General features: G+C 42.2%; 1 protein-coding gene across 1 annotated transcript in view; it reads right to left on the reverse strand.

The window, feature by feature from the left end:
* SLIT3 (slit guidance ligand 3) overlaps window positions 1–26868 on the reverse strand; it is a 549457-nt gene that overhangs the window by 26293 nt on the left and 496296 nt on the right. Inside the window, exons 28-31 of the mRNA XM_075714742.1 lie at window positions 26162–26301; window positions 12902–12995; window positions 7376–7513; window positions 240–480 (exon numbers count right to left, since the gene is read on the reverse strand). Of these exons, the coding sequence (XP_075570857.1) occupies window positions 240–480; window positions 7376–7513; window positions 12902–12995; window positions 26162–26301 (613 nt within the window). The remainder of the gene's footprint in view (window positions 1–239; window positions 481–7375; window positions 7514–12901; window positions 12996–26161; window positions 26302–26868) is intronic.

Consider the following 26868-nt stretch of genomic DNA (forward strand, 5'->3'; position numbering starts at 1 on the left):
GGGAATAAGAGAGCGGCGAGATTCTGGAGGCAGGATATGGGTCCACAAGGGTACAGTGGTGCCTTAGTTCCTCCTTAATGTTTCAGTAATTTTAGAGCAGACAACTGGCTCACAAGTTGTCTCTAACTTCTATTTTGGCCAATAGACCCTGTTCCTTCAGAATAAAAAAATACATACATGTATATGTATTATTGCTGAGAAGAGCACTGGGCTGGCAATGGATGTTCTGCGTGACATACCTGGAGGGAGATGTTTGCCTGAGGGCGAATTTTGGCTGATGGCAGCTCAACATAGGAATCCTTCCCAACAAAGTTGACTGTGATGAGCTTCTCGCACTTCTGCCCAGCAAAGCCCGCGAGGCAGCGGCAGACGGGCTCATGGTGCACGACGATGCACTGAGCCCCATTCTGGCACTCGTAGTTATCACATGGGCTCGTCTGGAGCAGAACCATCGGTGGAGGAGTTTCACAGAAAAGTCCACTGTAGAAGGTAAAGGAAAGCAGAAGTGGCCTCAATTATCACCATTTTTTAAGGAAGGATAACATCAGATGCTGATGTTCTACTACTACTGTGGTATAGCAGCTCTGAGGTTCAGCTACCATGTGCCCACTTTACTGTGTGAAAGCTATACAGCATAGTGCCGTACAGAAATTCCCATGCCCGGTCTGAATGAGCCAGTTCAAATACTGGAAGCAATTTGTACTGCACTTTGCACTGGTTATTTAGCTCTGCAAGGTACAGCAGTCTGTCTAAAATAGCCTTCATCCCACACTCTCCCGTGCAGACATTCCCAGCAAAAACTGGGAGCCATTTAAGCCCAAACCTGAGATTTCCTCACCTGCTCTCCCTGCCATCCAGAAACATGCACCACTCCTCAGCCAGAAATCGCCATCCTAGGCTTTGTGACCTGAGTCTACCTCTGCTGGTGGTAAGCAAGGGGAAAAATCCTCTATTTTTAGTGTTTTTTACAGCCTCTTCACTTGCTTTACTGTATAACAGCAAGTGTAGCATCAACAGATGGGCAACTGCTAAAAAGTCTCAGAAGCAATGCACTGATACCACACTGTTTGACGGGCAGCTGCCCAGAATTGGTCCTTTTGAACAGCATCAGGATCATCAACTTTATTTTAGCTGAGTTTGTGGTTGGCAATGTCCTGGATCAGAAAAATGCAAAGGAAAGGAAGATGTCCCAGAGTCAGAGGTAACTGAAAACCAAATGCCAGGTCTGTACATGTGAACTTGAATCATATTCAGATCTGGAGGAAAGCGCTGTGGTTCGGTCTTAGCTGTACAAGAGGCTGAGCAAAACCCACATGTAGGAACCTCTGACCTCTGAGGCTTGGGCCACGTCTCCCAGGACTACATCTCTGAGGAGCAGTGATGGCTCAGTCCCCAGGCTGCCTTGCTGGATTCAGCACGGTTGCACGGTTCACAGGTTATTTGCTGGAATAACTCAGCTACACTGAAATATCGACACCAGCATAGAAGGAGCAGGGAAAAGGGAGAAAGTGCAAAAAGCCGCAGTCATCTTTCACAGTGACGTCATGTGTCAGACTAAACTGCAAAAAGTAAATGAAAAATCTTTGCCCAGTACACCCACTGGGCCTGTGCAATCAACGGGTACTGCAAAGCAACTGGGCCAGGCTCTCTGGCTGGCTGGCTGCACGTGGTATGCCCCTGCACCTATACCCCAAATTTCTCATTACAAGTACTGTCCAAACCCAACAAACCTTTTTTGTACTGATGAGAGTACATAAACTCTTTGCACTGAGTTCTGTGACTGCTTGAAAATGTGCAGACAGTAAAATGATGTAAAATTGGTAGCTGGTGAGTAGGGGGCGTGCGTCAGGCTGTGTAGCAGGGAACACCGAAGGGATAGCTGCGGCGAGGGCTGTGGCTCAGGCTCCTGCACCATCTCTCTGCGTTACACAGTGTTCATCAGCATGGGGGCAGAGGGCTTGCCAGGAGAGGATTGTGGCAGACCCATTCATGCAGTGAATAACCCATCAGCCCAGTCCTGGAACCGTGAAATCCCACTTGTCCCACTAGGAATTTCCTGCCATTCAGGGAGCACTTTGTGGAATAATAGCACTCTTATGAAAGCAAAGCAAAAAAAATGCCAAAAACATCACTCCTCTCCAGTAAAGCAGGTAAGCCTTGGAAGCTCAGTGAATTTCTAGGCGACGTTCCTAGATACAATTAGAATAGAAACCCAAGCCATTTTCCTACAGTAAATAGTACTGATACAAGACGTGCAAGAACAACAAATAAAACAGCCACAACATACTCAAGACCAATCTTGCTTAGCCACAGAGACCAGAACCTGCTGCCTCTGTAACAGAAGGAAATGGAGATGACTGCTTTCCATTTACATTTTCTCACGTGAAATTTTGCACAGAGTACCGCGGCTCTATCTTTAGCACTGTGTGGGATGAGAGCCCAAACCCCGCCCCGCCCCTGTTCTCCCAACACACGCCACTCTCTGGTCTGCCTCTGGGAAAAACGAAAGAGAGAGAAATGCACAGCAAAATATGGATGGGCTAGATCCTGAACTGCATCAAAAGCAATGGAGTTGCTCTGCTTTTCTGTCACGCCTGAGAGAAGAAGGTTTTTACAGGGTTTTGCATTACTACTTTTACAAAAGGCAAACTTGAAGAATGCCTTGAAAGACATGAACATTTGGTATTTGCACCTGGGATAAGGCCAGAAAAGCTCTCCTTTCCCCACAGCTGTTGTACAGCATGGAACACGCTAAACAGCTTCCTAACTCTGCCCAAATCTGTATGTTGGCCTCGTCCATGGTGATGTGGGTATGGCAAACAAAAATCTGTTACACAGGAGTAAGCATGAGGAGGGTGAAAACCACTGCTGGAGATTTCCAAGGCCTAAAGCACAGTGCTGTGCTGGCTTCTCGCCGCTGCCCCATGTGCACATGGGACAGGGACCGTCTTGCTCCAGCCCTGCTGTGGCTGGGGGTTGGCTGTGCTTGTGTACACAAACATGCAAACGTTTCCTTCTCAGCCAGAACCATCTCTCGGTACTTTTCCTGATAAATTGCATTTCAACACTTTTCTCATTGCACTGCCTTAAACTTCCTTTATTCACCACCAGGATGGAGTGATGTTTCACAGCCAGCCTCCCCGTGCCCTTGCCATCACTACCTCAATTCTCTAAGGGGCAGGGAGCTGTGGTTAACAGGGACCCCTTATCTCCCCTCGCTGCCTCGGTGATACTTAGTGCTGTAAGTGGGCACAGTCAAAGGCTGCTAATACTACCAGCAAAGGGTTCGGGGTGGCGGGGGAGGGGAAGCAAACCACTCCCCATCAGCCAAGTGGTAAATATCCTCTACCAGAATAGCATAATCTTGCATAGGGACAAGCCAATCTATTCCTTTAGACATGTGTATCTCAAAAGTGTCATCTGGCAGGCCATACTGCTGGCAATCAATAAAGCCCATTTGCTTTGCTCCAAGGAGTATTCAGAGGAGACATACAGAGTCAGTACAGTGTTCAGCCTGCTGTGGGCAGCAGTGGAAATGGGAGCATGGCAGGCAGTACGGTGTGAGGGAATAACTGCATATGGGAAATAGTCATCTTTGCTCAGTCTGGTATGTTTCTCAAAGTAAATTTGTTCTTGGGAACATTTCTTTGTGAATACACCTAAACTGTGAATTAGTTACAGACCAAGAAACTTCCCCTTTCTGCGTGAGACCCTTTGCTGCAGCTTCTTGGCAGAGCCCCACAGGCCACCCTGTTCCTGGAGGGTGAGTGCAGTACCTCGGGGGGGCATAGCACTACTCAGCAAGAGACGGTTTGGACTCCCCTTTCCAAGGAAACAAGGGAATATTAAAAAAAATAGGAACAACCTCATGGGAAGATAGATACACAGAAAGCAATCTTGCTGATTTAAGGTAGTTACTGTAGTAGCTGCCTACCAGCACAGCAGTCAGACCCAGCCAGAGCTGATGAGCTGAGGACACATCAGTGCCACGTCCCCATTGCTAGCCAGGCACTAAAGTGGACTGTCCGATTGGAGCACTTTCCTGTTTGAAGCCTGGTTTCATTAAGTGTGTGATCTCTCTCACCAGTGCAGGGCTTTGCGGCTGGCTGGCAAACATGTCAGGAGAGCCAGCAATGGGATCAAACTAGGATCAACCCCACAGATGGCTGTCACCCCTGCCTTGATATCAGGTGTAATTGTTTTCCAGAGGTGACTAGCAGAAAGGAGCACTGCTAACCCAGCTTATTAGCTTTGTTCTACCTAATGCCAATCAGTTTGTTTTGCCCGTGAGCAACAACTAGAAAGCAGAAGGAAAGTCAGTATATATAATTCTAATTTCATGGAAGTTAAAAATAATAATAATAAAAAAATTCATGCAATCTGCAGCAGCCTCCACTAACAGAAAGCAAATGTTGCAAGAAGCCAGTGTGTCTGTGCTTGGTGCTGCTCTGAAAGATTCCCTGAGCTCCCAGTACAGCTCCTGCACCAGCCTCCCTTGCCATGAAACCCCTTCAGTGGGTGGCTTTACAAGTGCAGCTGCCCTGCCACTGGCATCTAGAAGATGCATTAGCAACAGTGTCTGTCAAGGTCTTTTGTTCTTTATTTTAAAATATTTTTTTAAATGCATTTTTAGAAATAATTAATATTATTTATTTCCCGAGCAGTGGAATGTGGAGCACAGCCTGACTTGCATAGCTTGGCCAAGTCCATTCTGCCTGGTATGATCTCATTTATTTAAATAATCACTGCTGAGTTTCTTGCAGCAAACTATCCCAGTGGGGAACTCTGAAGCATCTACCCGATGGAGGAACAGTGCTTTCTATCAAGCTCAGCAGCCTTAATGTGTGCTTCCCCACTAGAGCAACATTTATCAGGACAACACTACTGTGAGGCTGATTGCTAGAGGGAAGGTTTGATATGTTAGGTTTTATTCAAATGCTAAGATGGGAAAACAGGTGTTTGCATGTTGGTACTATTGCTTTTTGGGGCTGCCATCAGAGGTGCATCACTGTGCATATAAGGCCCTATGTTGTTAAGAATTACAGGAGTGCCATTTGTTCAACCGTGCGAGGATGTTAAGTTTTAACATCCTTATTAATGTGTGACTCCAAGTGGCTTTGACATACAGCATAGTGACAACCATAAAATTGTTATAGGTCTATGCATTTATTGCAACAGCATAAGGTCCAGATAACTGGGAGGTCACTCTGCAAACTTACTGCTGAGAAATGATTCCTGATACCAGCCAAAAAGTTTATTACTCATCATCTTAGGTCTCCTAGTTACCTTTGTCAGACCACCTCTTGTGTTGTCTCCTTCTCATCAACACTTGCAGCCTTCAAATACTTGCAAATTTATCTCCTTGCTGCACAGCCCAGTGCCTGAGGCACGCTAGGTGAACAGTTGAGTCTATAACCCTGATCATCAGAAGCCTGAACTCTGTCAATCACCATCTTTGCAATTGCAATCTTAAGAAGGGAAAAAAAGATCAGAACCCCCTTCAGAGCAGCAGGCCTTTAAACCACAAAAGACTGTAGTCCTGGAAAGGATAATGAGCAGATCATATTTTGTTAGCAGAATTTTAATCCTGAAATCAAACAACATCAGGGACTATTCTGCATGGAGAACACAAGGGGCTTCAGCTTGCTCTCTGCCTTGGCAGAGGGAGCCTGTTAGTGCCCACTGCGATGTTTTTCTCCTAAAAGACCCTTGCTCCCTTGCATCTTGCACAGGAGATTTAGAGAGGTGGCATGGACTAGTGCAAAAAACAAAGAAATCAAGCAGGAGACCTCAAGTTAATCCTGGCTCTGCTGTTGACAGGCAGCAGGATTACTTTGTTCACCCAAGTCTACCTTGGGCTATGAAGAGCTGTCTAAGCTAGTAGTTGAGTTTTGGAGCTTTGCGTAGAAAGATGTTTCCTCTTCTTGGAGGACTTGCAGTGGAATGAAACCCCCTCATGTAAGTGAGGGAGCAGGCTGGGCTGTTCCAGGTTCTGCTCTTGAAGTCCCTGGTGTGAGATCAGCCAACCAGAGGCACTGCACAAATTGCCAGTAGAGCTGCTTGGTATACAGAAAGAGACCCAGGCCAGTCTTCCACCTACCCCTCCTGCTCCGCTCAACTGTGTCACAACTCAAAACATCTCTGCCAAACACTGCCACCCTGCCTTCCCGGGAAAAAAAACCCTCACATGCATCACTGCCTAGTACTGATATGCCTTAAAAATCAGAAGACCTGCAGCAGAAGTCTCCCAGTCACTGCCATCTTGATGACAGGCTCAAGTTACCCTTGACTCCAGATATGGCTTTGCAATCCCATTTCTCAACTCTAAAAATTAGATAACATTGAGCATTTACAATCCACTGTAGGATAGCCACTTGTTTTCCTTGCCAGTCACCAATTTGCAAGATCCCTAAGGCCATCAAAGGGATTGAAGCAGAGAATGAAACATGGAGAAAAGGGTATGAATTTGATATTCAGAGGATATCTGATATCCTGTAAATAACAAGTCTGATTCTGTGAAACCACAGGCTGACATCATGTTATATATCAATGCCTGTTCAGGGAAGTCTGTCTGCTTTGCAATAAAAATGTGTGTTGAGCGGGGGAAAAAAAAAACCCAAACCCAAACCTAACAAAGATGAAAGCAAGAAGAATGAAAACAGTTGCAGATACAAAGCAGAGAAAATGATTTATAAGTGTTCATGCAATTTCTTCTTTGTCAAGACTGATCTTTTCAGGTACTCCTTCTTTGTCTCATGTGTGTATTTCAAACACAGAAAAGGTTTAGCTGGAAGGAAGCCAGTATCCAGCCTCAGGCAATGATTAGTGAATCCATTTGGAGCAGAACACTTATCTTTGACAGACAGAGAGATTTCCAGGAGTCAGATATATTGGCAGCTGTCAGAATCAGAGACTGGAAATTTACAGCCCAAATCACCAACAGGTGCAGAAATACTGGCACAAAATCTTCAGACTTATGTTTTCTTGCAGCCAGGTCTGAGAGTTCATATATGTAGTTTTATTATCCTTTGCTTGCTCTTGTGCATGCAGAGTTTATCTCCATATAATTTATGTGAGTGTATTACCTAGTGTTTTACTGGGAAAGGCTGGGGCAGTCAGGCAAACTAACACAGCACTGCACAAAAGGCAAATTGCTGTTTTCAAAGCAAGAATCATCAATCCCCTATATTCAGTTAACTTGTTAAGACCTACCTCATCTACAAGATTTGAAGCACTGAGCCATCCATTCACATAGCAATGACAGATTCATACCATATCTAGAGGCTGCTTAGCTCTGAGGATGAAAGCAATTGAAGAAAGTGCCCCAACACTATGCATAGAAGACAGTCCAGGGGAGGAGCTGACTCTCACATACCTGAAACCCTGAGGACAGATGCAGGTGTAGCCATTGACTGCATCTACGCAGGCAGCTCCATGGCGACACTTATGGCCCACGCAGTCATCATCATCTATTTCACAGTGTTTTCCACTGTAACCAGGCAAGCACTCACATCTGAAATACAAGAAGATCGCTGTTAATAGCTTGTTTCAACATTCACAACAATAGCACACACAGGCAGCCTAGCACGAATCTGATTTGAGATAGAAAAGTGTTAGCAATTATTCTTGGAAACATCAAGCACAATTCCTGCCATCAGAAATGCTCAAGTCCCTCCTGTCTGTCTGCAGCTGAGGTTCTGCAATCTGCTTAAATTCAAGCCGAGCCAAAGCAATACTATACTACTGCCTTTCCTCAGCCAAGTCTATGGAGAAGGGTGGTCATATAGTGGTCTCCCAATTATGCTAAAGATGACAACATCTTCCCTAACCTTACAGACTCAAAGGGCAATATTCTGCAAGGGCAGTTGCTGTCATGTCTCAGACTATGATTTTGCCAATGTCTGCACACTGCTGAGTGTCTGAAGTTGGCCCTGTGCAGCTACACAGCACAGTAAGGTTCCACCTTCCAAATGGAAGCAATCTGCAAGCAAGTGATAAAACTCAGCAAATTTAAAGAAAAAGACCATAAGTTTTGAGACCACCACCTGTTTGTCATTCATTTGCAAGGCATAGCAAATGTTGCTGCAACTATGGAAAGTTGTCTTTGAAGCCTGTCCTCTCCTGTGGTGACACTCAGGCAAAGCATGTACCTGCTGCTATGGGGTAACACCATTCATAGGTGCAACACAATGGGATGCACCCAAACCTGCAGACACTGGCTTTTTATTTTATACAGTTCTCAAGTTTGTTGTATGAAGGCTGCATCAGCATTTCTATTACAAGCCTTGCAGAAGTTTATGACCTGACAATAGAAAATATATCCCAAAGTCTCTGGCTTGGAACAGATCTTTTGGGATAGCTGAACAGCCTCTTTTGAATCTGTAGTGTAGACAATGTTTAGTCATGAACACGCTTTAGTCCATAAAACACGGTTTACTCCTCCCAGCTGGATGTTACTGCACATCTGGAAAACAAAAGGCGTATCACTTAAACCAAACCAAAGGAAGAGCTAGAGTTAACTTCAGCAATAAAAAAGAAGTCTGTGCTCTTGCTGAAGCCCCTTGTTTGGACCCAGTGTGCTTGCTGCCGAGAGCTGGAAGAGGAGAGACATCAAAAGTCAAGGGAGGCAGCATCAGGCAAGAAACTACTGCTCCACCAACCTATTCTGCTGGCCTCCTCCTCCCTGTCAGCAGCCTGGTGGGGTAAGTGCAGGAGGAGGCTTCTTGTGGAAAACCTCTTCAGAGGAACTGGACACATAGGAGCTGGTGATGAAAGGTATTTCCACTTTCCAGGCAGCAGTCATTGTACTGAATTTGGTTCCGAGTTACAGTGTGTTTTGGCTCATGGCCTCTTCCCAGCTCATCAGTGCAAGGCAGCGAGTTGGGGGAAACTTGCCAGAGTGCAACGGTGGGTCCTGTGTTTGCTAATGACCAGTGAATGGCTGCCACAGCATCAGGACTTCAGCAACCATCTAGCTGAAGCACTGAGAAGAATGTGACCTCCAGTCTCCATTTCAAAACATGGCTTATGACTGGCTAAAAAAGGAGGAAATAGGGCAAAGCCTATTAACCTGCAGACTGTAGGAGGATAACATTATGTAGATGCATATCCTTTCTCTCTCCATCGTCCCTACAGGAGAGGCCCCCATCATGACCCTCTGCAGCCACAGGATGGTTGATGTTCCAGCTCTGCATGCCTGAATTGCTTTTTTACACCTTGGTGGCTCAGGGAATACTGTGATTAACATAACGGAGATGACAGAGCAAAAAGTGTTCCTTCCCCAAACCATAAGAAGCGGGCAGCATTTTTTGGCAACATTTTAGTCACACCTGCAAGCAAATAATGTCAATCAAAAGACTTTGTGGGGGGAATTGGCAGCATTTAATCCTGTTGCTTTTTATTGATCCCTGCAGTCCTAATATAAAGTGATGGAATAATGAACGATGTGCAGTTCCTTATTCAGGGCTGCCATGCATCAATTTTATGATGTGTATTGGCTATCTCAGTAATGACAGAACCACCACTTTTCTCTGCAGGGCCGCATTAAATCAGCATTTTAAGCTGTCAGGTAATAATTCCAAGCTTTAGAATAATAAAGTATATTTATACCTTGCTCCAATATCAATACAGTGAATGGAAAAAACATGCTTCTTTCCTGAAGTTATTTTTTTAGAAGTAATTTCATTGTGTTAAATTTTTTGTTGTTGTTGTTGATTTTTGTTTTGTTTTGTTTTCTGGCATACAGAAAGCTACTCTTCTATAGTAACAGCATAATAAAGATGCAGAGGCTGGAAGTGAGGGAAGCCTCCTGCAATTTTAGGTTAGAAGGCAAAGAGCTCTGTGCAGCCAAGCACATACTGAAATAGCCCAGTTTGCTTCCAAGCTTGGCTTTCCCTTTAGAAACATGGAATTCCTTTTGGGTTGGTCATCTCTGAGCTCTTAGTGTGTCACATCTAGGCCGAAGCTACCAAAAAATGCATGCCTGAAGCATAGCAGGTGAGAAACTCAGCCACATGAGCACCTCACCCAGCCTCCTCCTAGAAACCCAAGTTCTCCCCCTGTGGGGAATGATGGCACATTAGCTCCATCCCACATAGCGCCAGCAAGTGACTGAGTATTAGTAAAAGTATGATGAAGTAAAGGAGGAAGCAAAGAAACTTTCATATTCAAATCCTGGTAAGAGAGTAATTTATGCAATTAGATCAGTTATGTCATTTCGCAATGACCATCTGACACCAGTACAGTTGACATCCTGTTTTCTGCTATAGCCTTGTAGTGATGGCAACATTCCCAGTATCAGAGAGAGCCTAAAAACATGTCTAGTGGTATTTAAAATGTTGGCCTATCCGATGGGATTTGCACCTGCACGCACTCGATGTCTATTGTATTAAAGCCGTGAATCATGGCTTCTATTGCAGGGCCAGAGTGGAATTTCCCTCCCATATCAATAAATAACTTGGCTTCCTACTTTTTTCCTGTCTTTGTCATCTTTTCCTCCCTCTGCAGAGTTGCAGTTCAACTAGAGCCGAAGGCAGGACAGACAGACAGACTGGCGTCCTTGCTGCTCTGATATTCTTCACTGGTGTGTCCTACTCACGTGCCCAGGGCACAAACCTGACAAGTGCATGGTAAGCTCAGGAACAAGCCTGAATCCTGCCGTTAATATTCCCCGCCTGTGTAAGCAGAGCAGAGGACTGGTGCATGAGCTTGACTCATTCTGCATGTGGCATTATACTGCACCATTACACGCTAAATGTATGGCACATCGCAGGTCAGGAGATCAAACTGTTCAAGGGATGAGCACCAGCACAGGACCGGAGGTCGTTTTTGATGAGACCCAGCAGCAACCACACATCACTGCAAAAGCTGCTGAAGGCTGTCAGCCCATTTCTGAATGTTTTGACACAACTGAAGTATGAAAGAAAAAGCAATACTTGGACAAATCTATGTTCAAGCCTCAGCAGGATCCTTCACCTCTCAAGTCTGGCCTGCTAGAAAGCAGAACAGGACAGAAAAAGTAAAGAAATTCTGGATTTTTGTGTAGCATTCTATGAATAGTGGGAAGAATAATGCATCAAACAGTAGTAGAAAATACTTCCAATTAGTTATTTAGGCTCCCCTCAAGAGTTAATGGCCCCACTGTGAAGAACACTTTTCTAGCAAGCAAGCAAGAAAAAATGTCTTATTTACTCAAATTATTTGGGTGGCAGGTATGAAAATGCTTCCAGTAAGGGTAAAGCCATTCAGGACCACAGCTGCCTCCATCCCTTCTTACATCTAGCAACATAAGGTAATTTGAGTTACAAGCCTTTGCCTCGTAACAGGATGTAGCTACTGGATTAGTTGAATGATAGATTAACTAGGAATAAAAGCTGGAAAGAACATCAGGGACTATTTATGTACCGGTACACACCTCCTTATCCAGACCCTGTGCATCATTTCAGGAACTGTCCTAAGCATTTAACAGTTTTATCTTCCTCAAGAGTTGGAAACATTTCTGTCTGGTGGTTTTTCACCCAAAAGAAAGGTTTGAGTTGTACATACTGACTATCTAGCACAGATTCAGCTGCCCTCTAGATAGCCAGCATCTCTAATATTTTTGTTTGCTTCCTTTGAACTACCCTGAAATGTATTAGTGAGTGATGTGTATTAGATTACGCTATTCTGACATGCTGGTTGCTTTACAGGACACAATCTGACACCAACTGCAAGTTACCAGGAAGACCAAAGAGTGCTACCACCTCTCCCCTTTCACATGCTGGGTGTGCTGGGTGAGGGCGTCCTTTGTCAAAACCCCAGCCCTCCCTCCCAGGAGGGAATTGGTGAGCCACCAGGATTGCATCGCAGCTGTGGAAACAGCCTTAGTGTAAAGTGCAGAATGCAGCTCATACTGCACCGAACTCTCTTGAATTTGTTCTCCTTTCTTACATCTTTGATTCAAAGATCTTTTCTTGACGAGCTTTCCATAGAGCTTGACTTTTCAATTGACTGTCTCTATTTGCTAAATTGCTCTGAAATTCCCTGTTCAGATAAGTAATGAACACTGCACCTCTCAAAACACCCCAACCCTCAAATCTCCAGATGTTTTACTACCATTTAAAACACGAGGCTTTATTTTGTCCCTGTGAAACAGTCAGTGTCATTCCCAATACGCAAATGCAAGCACAGGAGACTTCACAAAATCTAACATGAGCCAAGCGAGGCTCACCTCTATAGCCAACGGGAGAAGGTGGCTGCTGAGTGAGAGCCACACAGTTCAGCTGTTTTCTGCTGCTGCCCAGGTAAGGAAGTGTGGGGAGAGGAGCCTCACTGCGGTCAAGGCTGGCCTTTGCCAATGCACCCCAAGACTGCCAGCCATCCCAGAAGACAACAGCTAAAGTGGGAATACAACAGAAAACTCCTGACCTGCAGCTTTATGCTCTGGCCGCAAGTTTTTTTTTTCCCTTCTTAGTAGTTAGAATGGGGACTGGATTTTAAACACTGAGCCAGCATGGACTGAGGAGAGCTGAGTTACATCTGTTAAGGCACCTGTTATGCTGCTTGAATTGATGGATGCCCTAAGGAACACATAAGGAAACTGTCCTTAGTTTCTGAGGCAGGATAAGATACTCTGCAGTGACTGTTCTAGAAGGACTCCTTTTGACATGCTCTATTCCAGAATAATTTCTCTGCTCTGGCGGTACATCCATTATTTTAAAGTACACCACAGAAAGCTAGAAAAGTATGTATGGTTGCATTAAAATTAAAATGTGACATGGTCTGAAGTACCTATAGTCTTGCACTATTTGCATTAATTTTGATGATTTTTACCCCAAACTCATTGCCAGTTCAACCCTAGTCAAGCCAATGGATGGATCTGCCCAGTGTGTGGAGACCAATATACACACACACACACACTTACCTGGTTCCTTTGTCAAGGGGCAGACATTTGGACTCATGCTGGCATGGATTTAGATCAGGAACACAGTGGTTAATCACCTCATCACACAGTTCACCTGAGGCAAAAGAAAAGCAATAAAGCTGTAACACAACTTGGACAATCCTGAAGCAGCTTCAGCCATGATGTTCAGGGATGGCGAGTCTCCCTAAATGGAGACAGCTCAGTAGTTCAGCAGGAAGCAACAATATTGCTTGTGAGGGCACGTGAGACTTCATTAAATTTGGCTCCTTTGACCTATATAGTGACTGTACTGTTTCTATCACACAAATTTGAAAGGCTGGTATAAAAAGTGCTGACATATAAACTCTACTTGGAGACAAACTAAGGATCAAATGGGCAGTTCCTGACCCAGAACCTCTTATATCAAAGCAAGAAAGTGACACAAAAGCAAAGTTGCTCATTAGACCATAACATTTTCACACTGAAACATATTTTAGCTGTAGTTAATACTCTGCCAAAGAAGCTGATTGGACACCATTCTGGAAAAGAACAACCACCCACAAACCCTCCCCCAAAACCTCTGCAACTCTCAATAATAGGAACCAGCTTTAGGACTGCATGCAATTATAAAACATTCACTATTTATAAGAAAAGTACTAGCTCTATTGTGCTCACAGGAGATGATGTCTTTTCAGAAAAAAAAACTATCACATGTAAGCTCAGCTCAGCTGCTTCTAGGTATGGTGTTTTACATGCCATGCACCTCCCTGGATTTGTATAAATTTTAATAATTAATAGTTCTAGAATGTTCAAAACCAGATAGTTTATTTAAATACCACCCTTCTCTGAGCCCTAAATTATTAGGTCACACTTCAGTACCCTAGGATTTGAGATCCAGCCAAAGACCACAGAAATCTTTGCCTTCCCAAGAAACCAACAGAAACCTACCCCACACCTCCCAGAGCCTTGCAGGAAAAGCAAAGGTCAGGTACTTTCAACACAGAAAACCCCAAAAGCTACAGTCCCAAAGTCCCCTATGCAGCCATATCAGAAGACCACATCTGCAGGGTTTCAAGGTTATGCATATTTTGTGTGCCTATACATGATACATACCATCACGTGGCAACAAGCCATGTGGATAGCGTGGGAAAAAGGATAATGTGGGAGGCACTGGTGGGCTGGCAATGTTTTAGCAGTATTTTCATGAAGCTGCAGCTCCACCTGCCTTGGGAGAAACTCCATTTTCAAAAATCCTTACATTTCTAACTAGTTGCTACAGAGAAACACTTGAAAACACAAGCCAAGCAAACCACAAAGATCAAAATTCAGATGGAAAATGCAAATCAGAACTGTCCACCTTCTTTCAGTCTTGTGATCTGGCAGGGATGACTGAGAGTGCAATTTTGAGGATGACTCTGGTCATGACAGGTATGGTTTAAGTTGTTAACACCCCCAGCTCACTCCTTCAGGTGATTTCTACCACATCTCCAGCCTCCCTACAGTACCAGCTACATAGCTTTTTATTTGACTGTTCATATTAGAATGGAAGTACAATATGTATTTGCAAAAAATCAATTTTGTTTGTTTGTTTCAAACACAGAATATCTAACATATCTGCTTTTGAGAGTTCTTAAGCACAAATGAGAAACTGGAGGCACAAGAGAGGGTACTACCAGCATAAACCCCGTATTCATGTGCCATACATACCTTCATGATTTTTCATGGGCTGGGTTTGGCAATACCAGAGAAGTCTGGCATGGCAATCTGCAGTGGACAGTTTATTGTTCATAGGATCAGTTATAAGGCAACCAGTTCCATCTGGAGCCAAGGAATCCCAGGAAGCCACTACTGTTAAATACCACCAGGTCTTTTTACAGTCCTGGACAGATCTTGGGCAAATGTAATGCATGTATCCAGCTCAGGAAGGGGGACATGCCAATGAAATTAAATGCTGCAGATCCATGGGAACCAGGGAAACAGGTCATTCACTGGGCCTGAGGTTTGCCATTGCACTTTGTTACTCCTCAAAAGCAACTAGAGATGTTCAAGTCTTACAAATATGAATACAGCTGTCATTGGGGACAGCTATTAACACATTTTTGAGGTGGCAGAACTGGAGACAGGTCTGCTTACTAAGCAATCCCCAAATCCACAGCCCTCCAACCCTCCCAATACTAACAAGCAAAGCAACTCCCTCGGCCTTTGGGCAGACATGAACATGAGCGGGTCAGAACTTGCTACGATGCCTGGACAACTGCCAGTTCGTCGTCTTCATATTCCTCATGTCCCTTGTGTGCTATGAATCTTATGTGAAAATAAACATGAAAAAAAAGTAACTGTCTGGTGACATTAAAAGAACTCAATGATCTAAAGCTGGAAATATTTTTGGAAGACCATTTAATAAAGGAATACAGTGTGGATAGATGCCTTCAACTACCCTTTCACTAAAAATGGTCAATACATACTTTTGAAGTTACTATTTCTTTTTTTTTGTTCGTTTGTTTTGAAGAAAAGGAAACAGGCTTTAAAAAAAAACAGTTTCACAAACTCGCAAAGGAAATCATAATTCTTCTTAAAGTATTCTTCTTAACAGTCCTGACAAGTGCTTAGAGATCCAGTAAAAATCTCCCCAAATGTCAAATATTATGACTCACTGTGTCATTCTGAAGGCACCACTATCAAAGTGTAGAGAATTCTAGGCTAGGTACCAAACATAGCATCCAAAAAATTTTATCATTTTTCATGCAAAACTTGGAACATTTAAGGATCCTTCCTGTTATTTTTCCCATCTATCACTCATTAGGGAGTTCACTTGGGAATGCCTTGCAACAAGAGCAGCCTCATCTCAGGAAGAAAATTCTTCTTGATACATTATTTCAGTCTCCACCAATGTTCCCTAGATGTTGCAGAAAGCATGCCAGGGAAATAAAACTCTTTCTGAAAAGCAAAACCCAAGGCACCAGCTACACAAAGACTTTCTCATATTTTATTCACTCAGAAAATATCTGGGCCAAAAAATCTGCCCTCAGACCTGAGAGTGCAATATTCATTGGCCGCTTAATGTCAGTATCACAGGAAAAATCTGATCCTCTTTTTTGGAGTGACACAGGGCTGCTTCTCTGTGCAGCAATTAAAGATCTATTCCAAATTTCTCATTGGACAGCTATGTGAACCTAAAAACAAATGGACATTAATCTTAGGCTAATGTCTAGCAGCACCGATTCTCTTTGTGGAAGACATTTGATCACGCTAAAACAACAGAAAACTTTAGTGTAATGCTTTCCCAAATGTAGAAAATAATCCAACTTCTCCATTTTCCTCTCTCCTATGTATTCTCAAATCAGAGCTCCAATCTGAGTACACAAGGGTTTCTGAAGTGCTTACATAAAAGACAGGAAAATGACAACTGTATTTCTTTTCTAATCAGTTAAGCACATTTTTTATCCCAAATAATGTTTTTTGTTTCATCAAGGCACACTTACTTTCTCTCATCAAAGCCAAAGAGATCAACATGCAATGCACCCCAGTGAAGAAGAGATTAAGACTATATCAGATTTACAAGAGGAAAACCACTTATGCCATCAGATTTTACTTTTCATAGTAGCCAGAGGTATTAGGTCAATAATGTTCTGTGGTCTGTAGAACTGAGGTATGATACAAAGAGGGTACTTTCATAAAGATAGGCACATCCTCAGCTGTATGGGCACTGCATTTCAAACTTCTTAAGGCTGGTGGTAATGTGCTGGTAATTAGTGCTTGTTTAGAAGCAGCAAGCATTAGACAGATGAAGGAAGCAGCCTGATCTGCCACAAAAAATGCAACTTTCAGATTAGAACAAAGTTGTACGGACAGGTGGACCCACTAACAGGTGGATCTCCAATTGCTGCTGTCTCATGAGTTAAAAAAAAAAAAAAAAGAGAACAATAAATCCCAAAACAATACAAAAGGTATTTTGCCCCTTTGAAACTACTTCCCTTGTCCCCTTCACCAGCATTGCTTGTTGCTTTTTGAAAAAACACAGCAAAACATTTTTTTGTCTCATGCAACATTTTCCTGCTCTTAATTTTTCAGCAAAATCGTGAATTTCATGGGGCTTTCCACATTCACTTTTCACAGAGCTCACTGCTTATGAAGAGCTGCCAAGAAACATGCTTAGGCTTTTCTGTAGCCTTCCACACGTCTCAGAACGAAGCCAAAACAACAATACAGCAATAAAGATGACTTTTACACACAGTTTAATAATCATCTTTCTTTTTTTCCATTCTGTGCTGTCATGAGAGCTATATATTTCATGCCACATTAGACTTTTAAAACCAGGATCCAAGTTACACTAATTCTCCTTAATCGGTAAAAGAGAGGATGTAGTAATAGTATTTTACTTACTTATCTGTAAGTAAAACTGCAGTTTGGAAAAGACAATCTAGACCACCTATTTGCAACCAATGAGTTAGATGATTTTTATTTTGTTTCATATGTCAGTTGGGTGATGCTTTGTTCTCTCATTCAGAGTATTCATGAAATAATTGATAAAGCAAGCAACACAGAAAATATTCTCATCATTAATGTGAGAGAAGCTTTTGTAGCGCCTAGAAGACTAAAAGCAAAAATGCTGTGAAGAATTTCACAATATTACTTGAGAAGAGGAAAGTGCTTACAGTGAAGAAGGGATGAAGAAAGCCTGGCCGTTATCCACAGAGCAAACTTTTACAGGCTGCGCAGGGAGAAGGTATATATTTGAGTGGTTGAACAGTATGTTGCAATTTTCTGAACTTTGCCAGGTAAGTAGAATGGAACTCTTCTCTTTACTGCCAATAAGAAATACTGTACTATTTTTCTCATAAGAGATTACTCATTTTATATCTAATAACTTGCATAGGAAGAAATGTTTTTTGTATTTTGTTTTCCCCTTCTCTCTTTTCAGTTATTAAAAAGAAGTCAGTGCCAGTTGGAAATTTCAGGAGAACACAGAATGTAAAAATGGTTGGGTGGAACAGACATAGGATGTTCCTCCAAGAAAATAATTCAGTTAGGAATGTAGTTGATGTTTGATGAAAAAGATTTGAGGCTCATCTTAGAAAACAAAAAAATTATTTTTTTATTTCCAAACTGTTTCAACTTGCAATGAAGAAAAGAGAAACTCTGTGAAAATCCTTCAGTAGCAAAGGTACTCGTCTGCCATGTTAGATACCAAAACATAAAAGAAATTACCTGAAAAGCACAGAATTCTCTGTCTGGATTATTGATGAAGTTGGCTCTTGCTTGATGAACACTGCGCACAATACTTAGTATGCAAGGAACTAAAAGTGACTTTATGGTTTTTATTCTGTGTTAATGCTTTAAAAACTCATATGTGAGTTTTCACATATCAGGTTTTGGCCTATTAAGTGGGAACCTGAACTTAGACTCCACACTGAGATTCCCAAAGTGGCTTGTTTTTCAGAATTAGGGAGCAATTATCTCTAATCTTGAGGTTAAACAAAGGGATAACTGATTAAACAACAAGATCTGGGTAGAGAAATAATGATCCTTTCATTATTTCTGAATCTTGAACACGAAATATGTTCCAGTTCTATGCACTGCCAAAGTATGAAAAATCATATTCAACATCACAATTGCCACAACAACACAGTATGTAAAACATTAACTAAACCAGAAAATTTCCAGCGCTCTTTACAAGGTGGTAACCTGCATATAGCATTAGCCCTCAGAACCACTGTGTCTGGAATAGATCCTAATTTTGCTGGACCCCCTACATTTTTGAGCTGTATTACTTCATATGGATGTTTTCCAATTATGTGATTTGTCTGGAATCTGTTAGGGATCAATTCAGTTATTCACACAATCTAATGCATCCAGTCACATCTGAGGTGCCATACATTTTCTGAGACGTCCTTTCAGGGCTGGCAGATAGGACACCGGACACACTGTAGACTCATGCCTGTCTGAATGGGAGGATGGGGAATGGGGGTTGTGGTCCATTCATAACGCTTTGTCTCTGCCACTCCTTCCTTCTCACGCTGTTCCCCCGCTCCAGCATGGGCTGCCTCCCATGGGATACAATCCTTCATGAACTTCTCCAATGTGCATCCTTCCTATAGGCTGCAGTTGTTCAAGCTGCTCCAGCATGGGTCCTTTCCATGGGATACAGTTCTTCAGGAACAGACTGAAGGGACACGGTTCCTGCCAGAAAACCTGCTCCTACATGGGCTCCTCTCCATGGGCTGCAGCTCCTGCCAGGAGCCTGCTCCTTGCATGGGCTCTCCATGGGCTGCAGCTTCTTTCAGGGCATATCCACCTCCTCTGGCATGGGGTCCTCCACAGGCTGCATCTGGATATCTGCTCTCACGTGGTCCTTCATGGGCTGCAGAGGGACAACCTGCTTCACTGTGGTCTTCCCATGGGCTCCAGGGAAATTTCTGCTCCAGCACCTGGAGTACCTCTTCCCCCTTCTTCTTCACTGACCTTGGTGTTTGCATAGTTGCTTGTCTCGCATTTTTTTCATCAGTGTTGCTGATGGGCTCAGCTTTTGGCAGTGGCAGATCTGACAGGGGAGCAGCTCCTGATCTCTTCTTATAGAAACCACCCCTACAGCCCCCTTTGTCCCCTGCTGCTAAAACCTTGCTACATAAACCCAATACAGTCTTTGAAACAATAGAGGTCTCTGAAGACTACTTTATATACAGAAAGATTTACTTATTTCCTGCTGGCAGTTCTAAAATGACCATCACTGTGGTGTCGTAGTGCTGAATACACTGACTGTCCATGGCTGGACTCTGCTCCTCCCAGCTTTATTAACTATGCATTATGCACCACACCTGCTAGGAAGCAGGTAAGTAATGGGCCTGTGGTTAACTTCTAATTCTCTGATGTGCTTCTTCACAGATTGGATTTAATGAATCATGAATCCCATTTGAGGATGATACTCACTCCACCCATCCTTTAAGACAGTAGTAGCTGAGATTCCATTTTCTTAGAGATATACTGTGGTCCTGATGAACCAAGAGAAATTCTCCAGTATAACTGGTTCCCCAAACATGACACATTACATTTTACAACTGGGAATATGACCAGAGGAAATCCTAGAGCTGAGAGTTCCAACATGACAGGACACCCATACTGAGACAGGCTGCAGCACTGCCAGTTACTGTGCTATTTCCTTCTTCAGTCCCAGTACAGGTAAGAGAGTCCAATCTGATAGCAATGACATGCGGTTCTCTTAAAAAAACAGGGCTGGAAATGGGCTTATGTTCTTGAACAAAGCTAAAAACTTCCAGCTCTTCTCATTCATAGTTACACAAGTGGGAAACGTGTGTGCCTTTTTATTTTTTGCACAGAAAGCAAACACACTTTGCATTTGCCAAGTAACTAAAACTGAGAAACTTCCATGTAAGGCAGAACTCCTTCAAATAAAAGGAAGAAAACACACCAAACTTTGACCACAATTTTTTCTGTTTGTCTTGAGGAAATTATGGCTAATGTTCCAAAATTTTAAAAGAGGCTGACACTTAAGTACTTGTTTAAGCCTTCAGTGTTTATTAGGCAGTCCATATTCTTGTGGAACCACAAGGCTGAGCCACGCTACCTAAAACCTTCCTGTTTCTATATCAAACATGTAGTTAAAAACTCTCAAGGGAGAAAAACAACCTACAGTGCAATGATCCATTTCAGCTTCATTCAGCTGTCACTGGTGCCCATCTCAGGGATTGTTGCAAATCAGTGTCTCAATGATTAGTGATGGGAAATGGACTGGAGAGCTCCAGCAAAGAGTGTCAGTCACAAGTCACCACACAACTTCTTTCTTCCAGAGTTGTTTGGCTTGATAAGTGCTTGGCTTTGGCCACGCAACTTTACCACAATCAGATACACCAGAAAAAGGGACCATAATCACTAACAGTGAATAGCGTTCTGTCTAAAAGTAGCACAACTGCAAAAGTCTCAGATAGCATCTACCACAGGATACCACAAGGTCCCCTAAGGTAAAACAGATCTTAGCATTCTCTTCCAAATACATAAAACCAGAAATAGCTTTGAGCTTTTTTTTTTTTTTTTAAGATTTTTTTTCTGTAATACAAACTGCTTGCAGCTTTTTCCCAGGGAAACAAACTATTTTAAAACAGTTGCTCCCCCCCGCTCCCCACCGTGGGATGCCATGTATTTTAGACAAGACCTATTTTCAGTAGTAGAAGCCACTAATTTTTTTGTTTAGGTTTCAAAACAAAGAGGTGTGGCTATTTGCTGAGGCTTTTTAGGATCCTTAGCAAAAGCTGAAATATTTCCTGATTTTTTTGTGTAAGCACTACACATTTCTGCTTCTGGCTAAAACCAAATAGATAGGAAGAAGGAGAAGTCACAGCAAACAAACAAAACTTAGTAAACTAGCAAGCAAAGCATGAAACTGTTCAAAGTACATAGTACATGTTTGGTACAGCCCATTTCGTCCTTTATCTATGTTTGGACACCTCCTCAAGGGATAGCACAGAGGATAGCGAGACTGAGGAGAAGATCTCTTTTTGGAGGTATGAAGTTCTGTATTTGGATCTAGAACTATAAGCAAAACAGTGATGGGTCTCAAGAAGGTCTATGACAGTAGTGAATAGAAAAAAGGAATGGAAGGGAAAAATTGTATGAATTTTGTCCTACATTTGTAAACCACAAAGCTAGGGACACAGTGGAATGTTTATATCGATAGCTGGAGATAGGCCATGTTAAAGCCAAAAAGACAAAAATTAGAAAAATACAAAAAGGAAAAGCATCGGAGTGACTGATCTAATTCATAGCTTCCTCTTTCAATGTTCCTACATATGTTTCTTTTTGAAGAGGAGGAAAGCCTACAAAACTGTAAGGAGAAGCTGTAATCCATCAAGGGGTCTGACCAGGTTGTAAACCAGCCCACAGACTGCTCAGGCTTCAGAGCTGGCTGGACTTTGGGTACACTATTATCCTGGAGGAAATACATATTATAATGTAGTTTCAGGATTGAAATAACCAGTTGGGGAGAGGAAAAATAAGACAGAAGCTGACAATAAAAGCCATCAGGACTCTGCTACACAGCGTGAGTATTGGTTTGGTTATGTAAATACAGGCAACAAACATTGAAAATATTGACTTTAAGAACGGTGAGGAAACCTGGTGGTGCAGGTAAGGGCTTAAATCTTTTTTATGGCAATCAGCTGTCTGCCTACCCTCCCTCTCAGTTTTGTCTTCTTTAACTTATGTTTACCTATTTCATAGAATCCATTTGTATTTGCACATTGTTTTAAAGTTGTTAGATGGAATGGAACTAGGAAGGGTGTTATTGTGCGAGTGTGGGTTGTTTCTTGGTGTGGTGGTGGTTTTTTTTTTTTCAAATAAAAGTGAAATGGGGCTGGAGTGTGGGAAATTCCTTCCCTCAGCAGTCACTTAACAAATTGGCCATTTTTCATCTACTTTGAGTGGGGGAAAAGACTGTCAAAGAATTTTAAAGGAAAACACTGCAAAAAGTTATTAACTGAAGAAAGATCTTTGGGCTTCATTATACCAACCAATGAAAGCAAAATTTATGCATCATTATTTGGGATATTGTTTCCTAAAAAGGCTATAACAAGTAAAACTAGACAGACAGAAGATAAAGCAGAAAAACACTAAGGTATGGAAAAAACCAAACCCTGGATACTGCAACTCTGTCAACAGTCAACATTTCCAACACATGCATTTTTAATTTGCATTTCAGTTAGGAACGTAACATTTACAATCATGATTTAACCATTAGTCAACTAAACCAAAGGGGATCCTAAATATTTCTTACAGATACACACTCTTGGATCTTCTTCCTCCCTGTATTCAGACTATTCTTTGTATTACAACATACATTTATTTCATACATGCAGTGTTTAGTGTAATAGCATTGCAGTCTTACCAGTATTATGGCATCCAAGACCACAAGAGTGATGGGGGATTCAGACTACTTTGTAGTGCTACCAGAGCCTGCCTGCCTCTGCAGTCAAGAAAAGAAGGAATGTGCAATAGCTGAGCAGGGCATCTGTAACCAACAGCCTGAATGTTACTCAAAACATCACAGATTACCAGTACAGAAACATAACATCTAGTCTGATCTCCAGTGTAACACAGACCACTCTTGAATTAACTTGTGTTTTAACTACAGCCTCTGCTGAGAAATCCAGTTTGTATCTAGAACCAACAAGTCTTGTATAATTACATCGATAAAATGTATGGTCTGGGTTTGCTCAGCCACAAAGGCCAGCCAATGAATCTTTTAAATAAATTTCTATTCTCCATACAAGTGTTTGTGGAAAAAAAAAAAAGAAAGGGCAAAATAAAAGCTTGCTCTGTCTGCCTACTCTTTGTTAAGCCAAATAAGATTTTTATTGAGATGTTCAAGACCTATTCTCAATCCCTGAATGCTTTTTTATGTTTCATCTCTAATCCTTTCTCATGTCTCAACTTGCTCCTTGAATTCTGGACAACAGAACTAAGTATAATATTTGGGCACAACACAAAGAGATACTACCTACATTTTCTGTCCTACTAGATATACCCTGCCTATGGATATTACTGCCCTTTTAAGCAAAGTACCACATCGAGAGCTCGTTGTCCCCCAGACTACTCCACAGAAAAACTGCTTCACTGGAAAGTACCCTCCACCATCCATTCTTTCTTCATATAAATATAGATAAAATCCATACACTTGGCAACTCTGAAGCACACACAGTTTGCTAACACAATGTTTAGCCCAGTCAGCACCTGAGAGGGAGGCAGGTAGCTCAATGCACAATTCTGAGCACAGGAATAAGTATTCCTGACTCCTCCAGTGACCTGCTTTCTCTCTGAAATGTTAGCATTCACTATTCTTAGCATATTCAACACAATATTAAGTCATCTGCATCTACATGTTTTTTTTTTTTTATAGATACTGCCATAGTAGCTTCAGGTATTGCTTCAGTATAAAATGGTTTATTTGAAGAGAATATACACAGAGGTGCCCTGGATGTCACAGGAGACTTCAGTCCAACTCTGGTCAATAGATACCTCTCTTTTCAGGTCAGGCACAGAAATCCTTTCAAAGTGCTTCTTCATGACTTGCCTCTGTGCTTCCACAGCATTTCCTTAGCTGCTGTTCATTCAATCAAGCAACTTCAGATGATGTCAAATTTCTCATGTTTGGATTCAACTCTTAGAGGACCCTCAAAACCATGGCTCAGATTTTCTTGGCTTGTATGTAACTTTTGTTTGGCTGATGGCTTCAATTCTTCCAGCCATTTTATGCTCTTCCTTGCCTTTCTGCTCTGGGAGGGCCAAGTGTACTTCTGAGGGATATTTCAGCCCAGACAGGTGCACTGCAGTGAGTCCTTCCACCTGATTGATCAGGTTTGATGAAATATCCCCCCTCCAAAATGGAGGTAAAGCAGGTTAAGGCAATTCTTTTATGACAGTTCACTAAACTCTTCTATTTTTAAGCAACATGAACTATTGTAACCTTCAGATTTCTAATTTAAGCAATACCCCTATTTTCGCAACATCTTTCACTTATGATTCATATGGTATTTTCCAGCAGTACCTTCTGCTCTTCTTCAAAAATTCAGTTTGTTTCAACTGTAGTCAAAGCTATTGCCTCCATTGTGGTAGCAAATGCTTATTGTGTGGTAAATACAATTGTGTGTATCCTACATTGCAAGACTGGGGTCTAGTATTTGACAAACTCCTGCTAATAAGCATAAGCACAGCATAGACAATATTCAGGTAAAAAAAAAAAAAACAGCTGGAAGTTGATTAAAAATATTTCAAAACTGATTCTAAAGTATCATATCATATGAGTTCTCTGGCCCCTATCCAGACTGCCATATGAGAAGAAAGCCCCATCTAGTTCTTTCCTACCTTTTTTGTCTGCAAAAACCAAGATAATCTGCAATATGCCTGTGAAAAGGAAAGCACATTTGCATATATACTGGATTCAGTTCCTTACTAGATATGTCTTTTCTTGGCTGGGCAAATATATTTCCTCTTGTAAATGTACAGACTGTCTCCTTGTATAGAGTTTTGTTTGAAACCACCCAAGAACAGCTCACATAAATAGTGCACAAGTAAGCACAATGGGCTCAACATCCTATAAGCAAAACACTTTACTCTGCTAAGCTGAATTTTTTCAGTTTTTGGCAGAAAGATCGTTTTAGAACTCCAATAAATGTACATTCAAGTCATAAGGCTTTTCTCAGCTAAAGATTTACATGGGCCTCCTTTGTATCAGCCACAAAAGTATTTTAAGAGTTTGGAAATTCTAGAAGCTTTCCTTCTGCCTTACTCAGCCGCTCAAGCTTGATCCTCATTAAATCCCCTGACATGTAATATATTCCAGTGTACAAGAAGCCCTTCATTACTTCTCCATGCTTAGAAGGTAATAAACCAATTTCAAAGGATGGAAGCAGGAACTATTGCAGGTGTTTCCTTACCACTCCATGTTGAGCCAGGAAGACCGTGCTAACGCAGTTTGAATGAGTCAACGGTATGCTCCAGTAACGACTTGAGAAAAAGCATTTTTAGATTCCAGTTAGGAGGGTTTCTGCTCTGGCAGAAGGTTTAGGAAGGAATTTATCTGAAATGCAGGATGGGCACTGGAGATACTAATTCCATTTCGAACTCAGTTACCAACTTCTGTCACCGTGAACTTAGCAGGTGACTGCACATCTGCTGAGCTGGGCTAACTGCCATGGGTGCACCCTAAAGACTACAACTGAGCCTACAGTTTCTTACACAGCCTTTGCTTCTCCACTTGTGAAATAGAGATAATGAATTTAAACAGCACATTGTCAGGATCACTTCATTTAATAAATGAAGACCTCTGAGAGCTCAGGTGAAAGCCATGCCCCAAAAGCTATTCTCCTACCATAATTCAAACAGGAACTATTTTTATTTTCCAAGATCCAGAGCAGATGTATATCAGACTCAGCTCACTACTGGGAGTATTTCTGAAATACATTTACAGAATGTGCATGCAGAAGTACAAATTTCTCTGACACCTTAAATTTCACTATTTTTTCATGTATTTTACAATGAAGCATCAGTATTCTGACACACAAAAGTGGCCATGTTTGTGAGCACGTGTATTGCAATATTGGCAGAAATAACACCTTTCCAGTAAGACATCCAGGCTGCTTTGAAATGGGACTAGCCTCTTGGTTAATTTTACACTCACGGACAAAGTAAACGTGCATTTGGACCCTTCCCTTATGGATCCCTTATGGATTCCTTATGGATTCCTGTTCTTCTCTGGTTGTGGCCCTTTCTTACCTGTGTAATTAGGAGGGCAGAGACAGACATAGTTGTTGATCCCATCCACACATGTAGAGTTATTCTCGCAGTCATTATCTTCGCAGTCATCTGGGTTTATTTCACACCTCTCCCCCTCATACCCAAGGACACAAGAACAGCTTTGGAGAAAGAAAAAAAATTAATAAAAGTTAGCATGGATCTGAAGGAGCAGGTGGTTTGAGGTATAAAACTGAAATTAAAACATACAAAAGTGAGTTGCTGGAGCCAAATTCACTGCTGTTGTGAAGTACAGAGCACTTTAACCCTATGTGTTTGGCGAAGGATGTAGTCTGATGGTTCATGGGGTCGTGTAATTATTTACATGAGACATATAAGCATCAGCAGGAGACAGCCTCTGTTGTGCTTCCCTTTGCTTTCTTTGTTGATAACCCTAGCCCTGAATTGAAGTAAGCAACTCCAGGGCAGGAGAGTAAGCACTCATCACAATATTCAAATCCGTGGCTCCTCTGTTAATGATTTTGTGAGTATGTGGATACTTGCCTACTGAGGACTGCACAATCATAGAGCGACTTGGCAGCTTTTAGATAGCTCACTCTCTTTAAAGAACAACGGCTTGAATTGAGTTTACAGCCATGAACATTTTCTTCTCATTACCACTTTGTCACTTGTCCAAACAAGAAATGTTTGGGAATGATTTCTTTTACAAGCGAAGTCAGGTTTCAGTA

Source organism: Pelecanus crispus, chromosome 8, assembly GCF_030463565.1.
Source record: "Pelecanus crispus isolate bPelCri1 chromosome 8, bPelCri1.pri, whole genome shotgun sequence".
Lineage (NCBI taxonomy): Eukaryota > Metazoa > Chordata > Aves > Pelecaniformes > Pelecanidae > Pelecanus > Pelecanus crispus.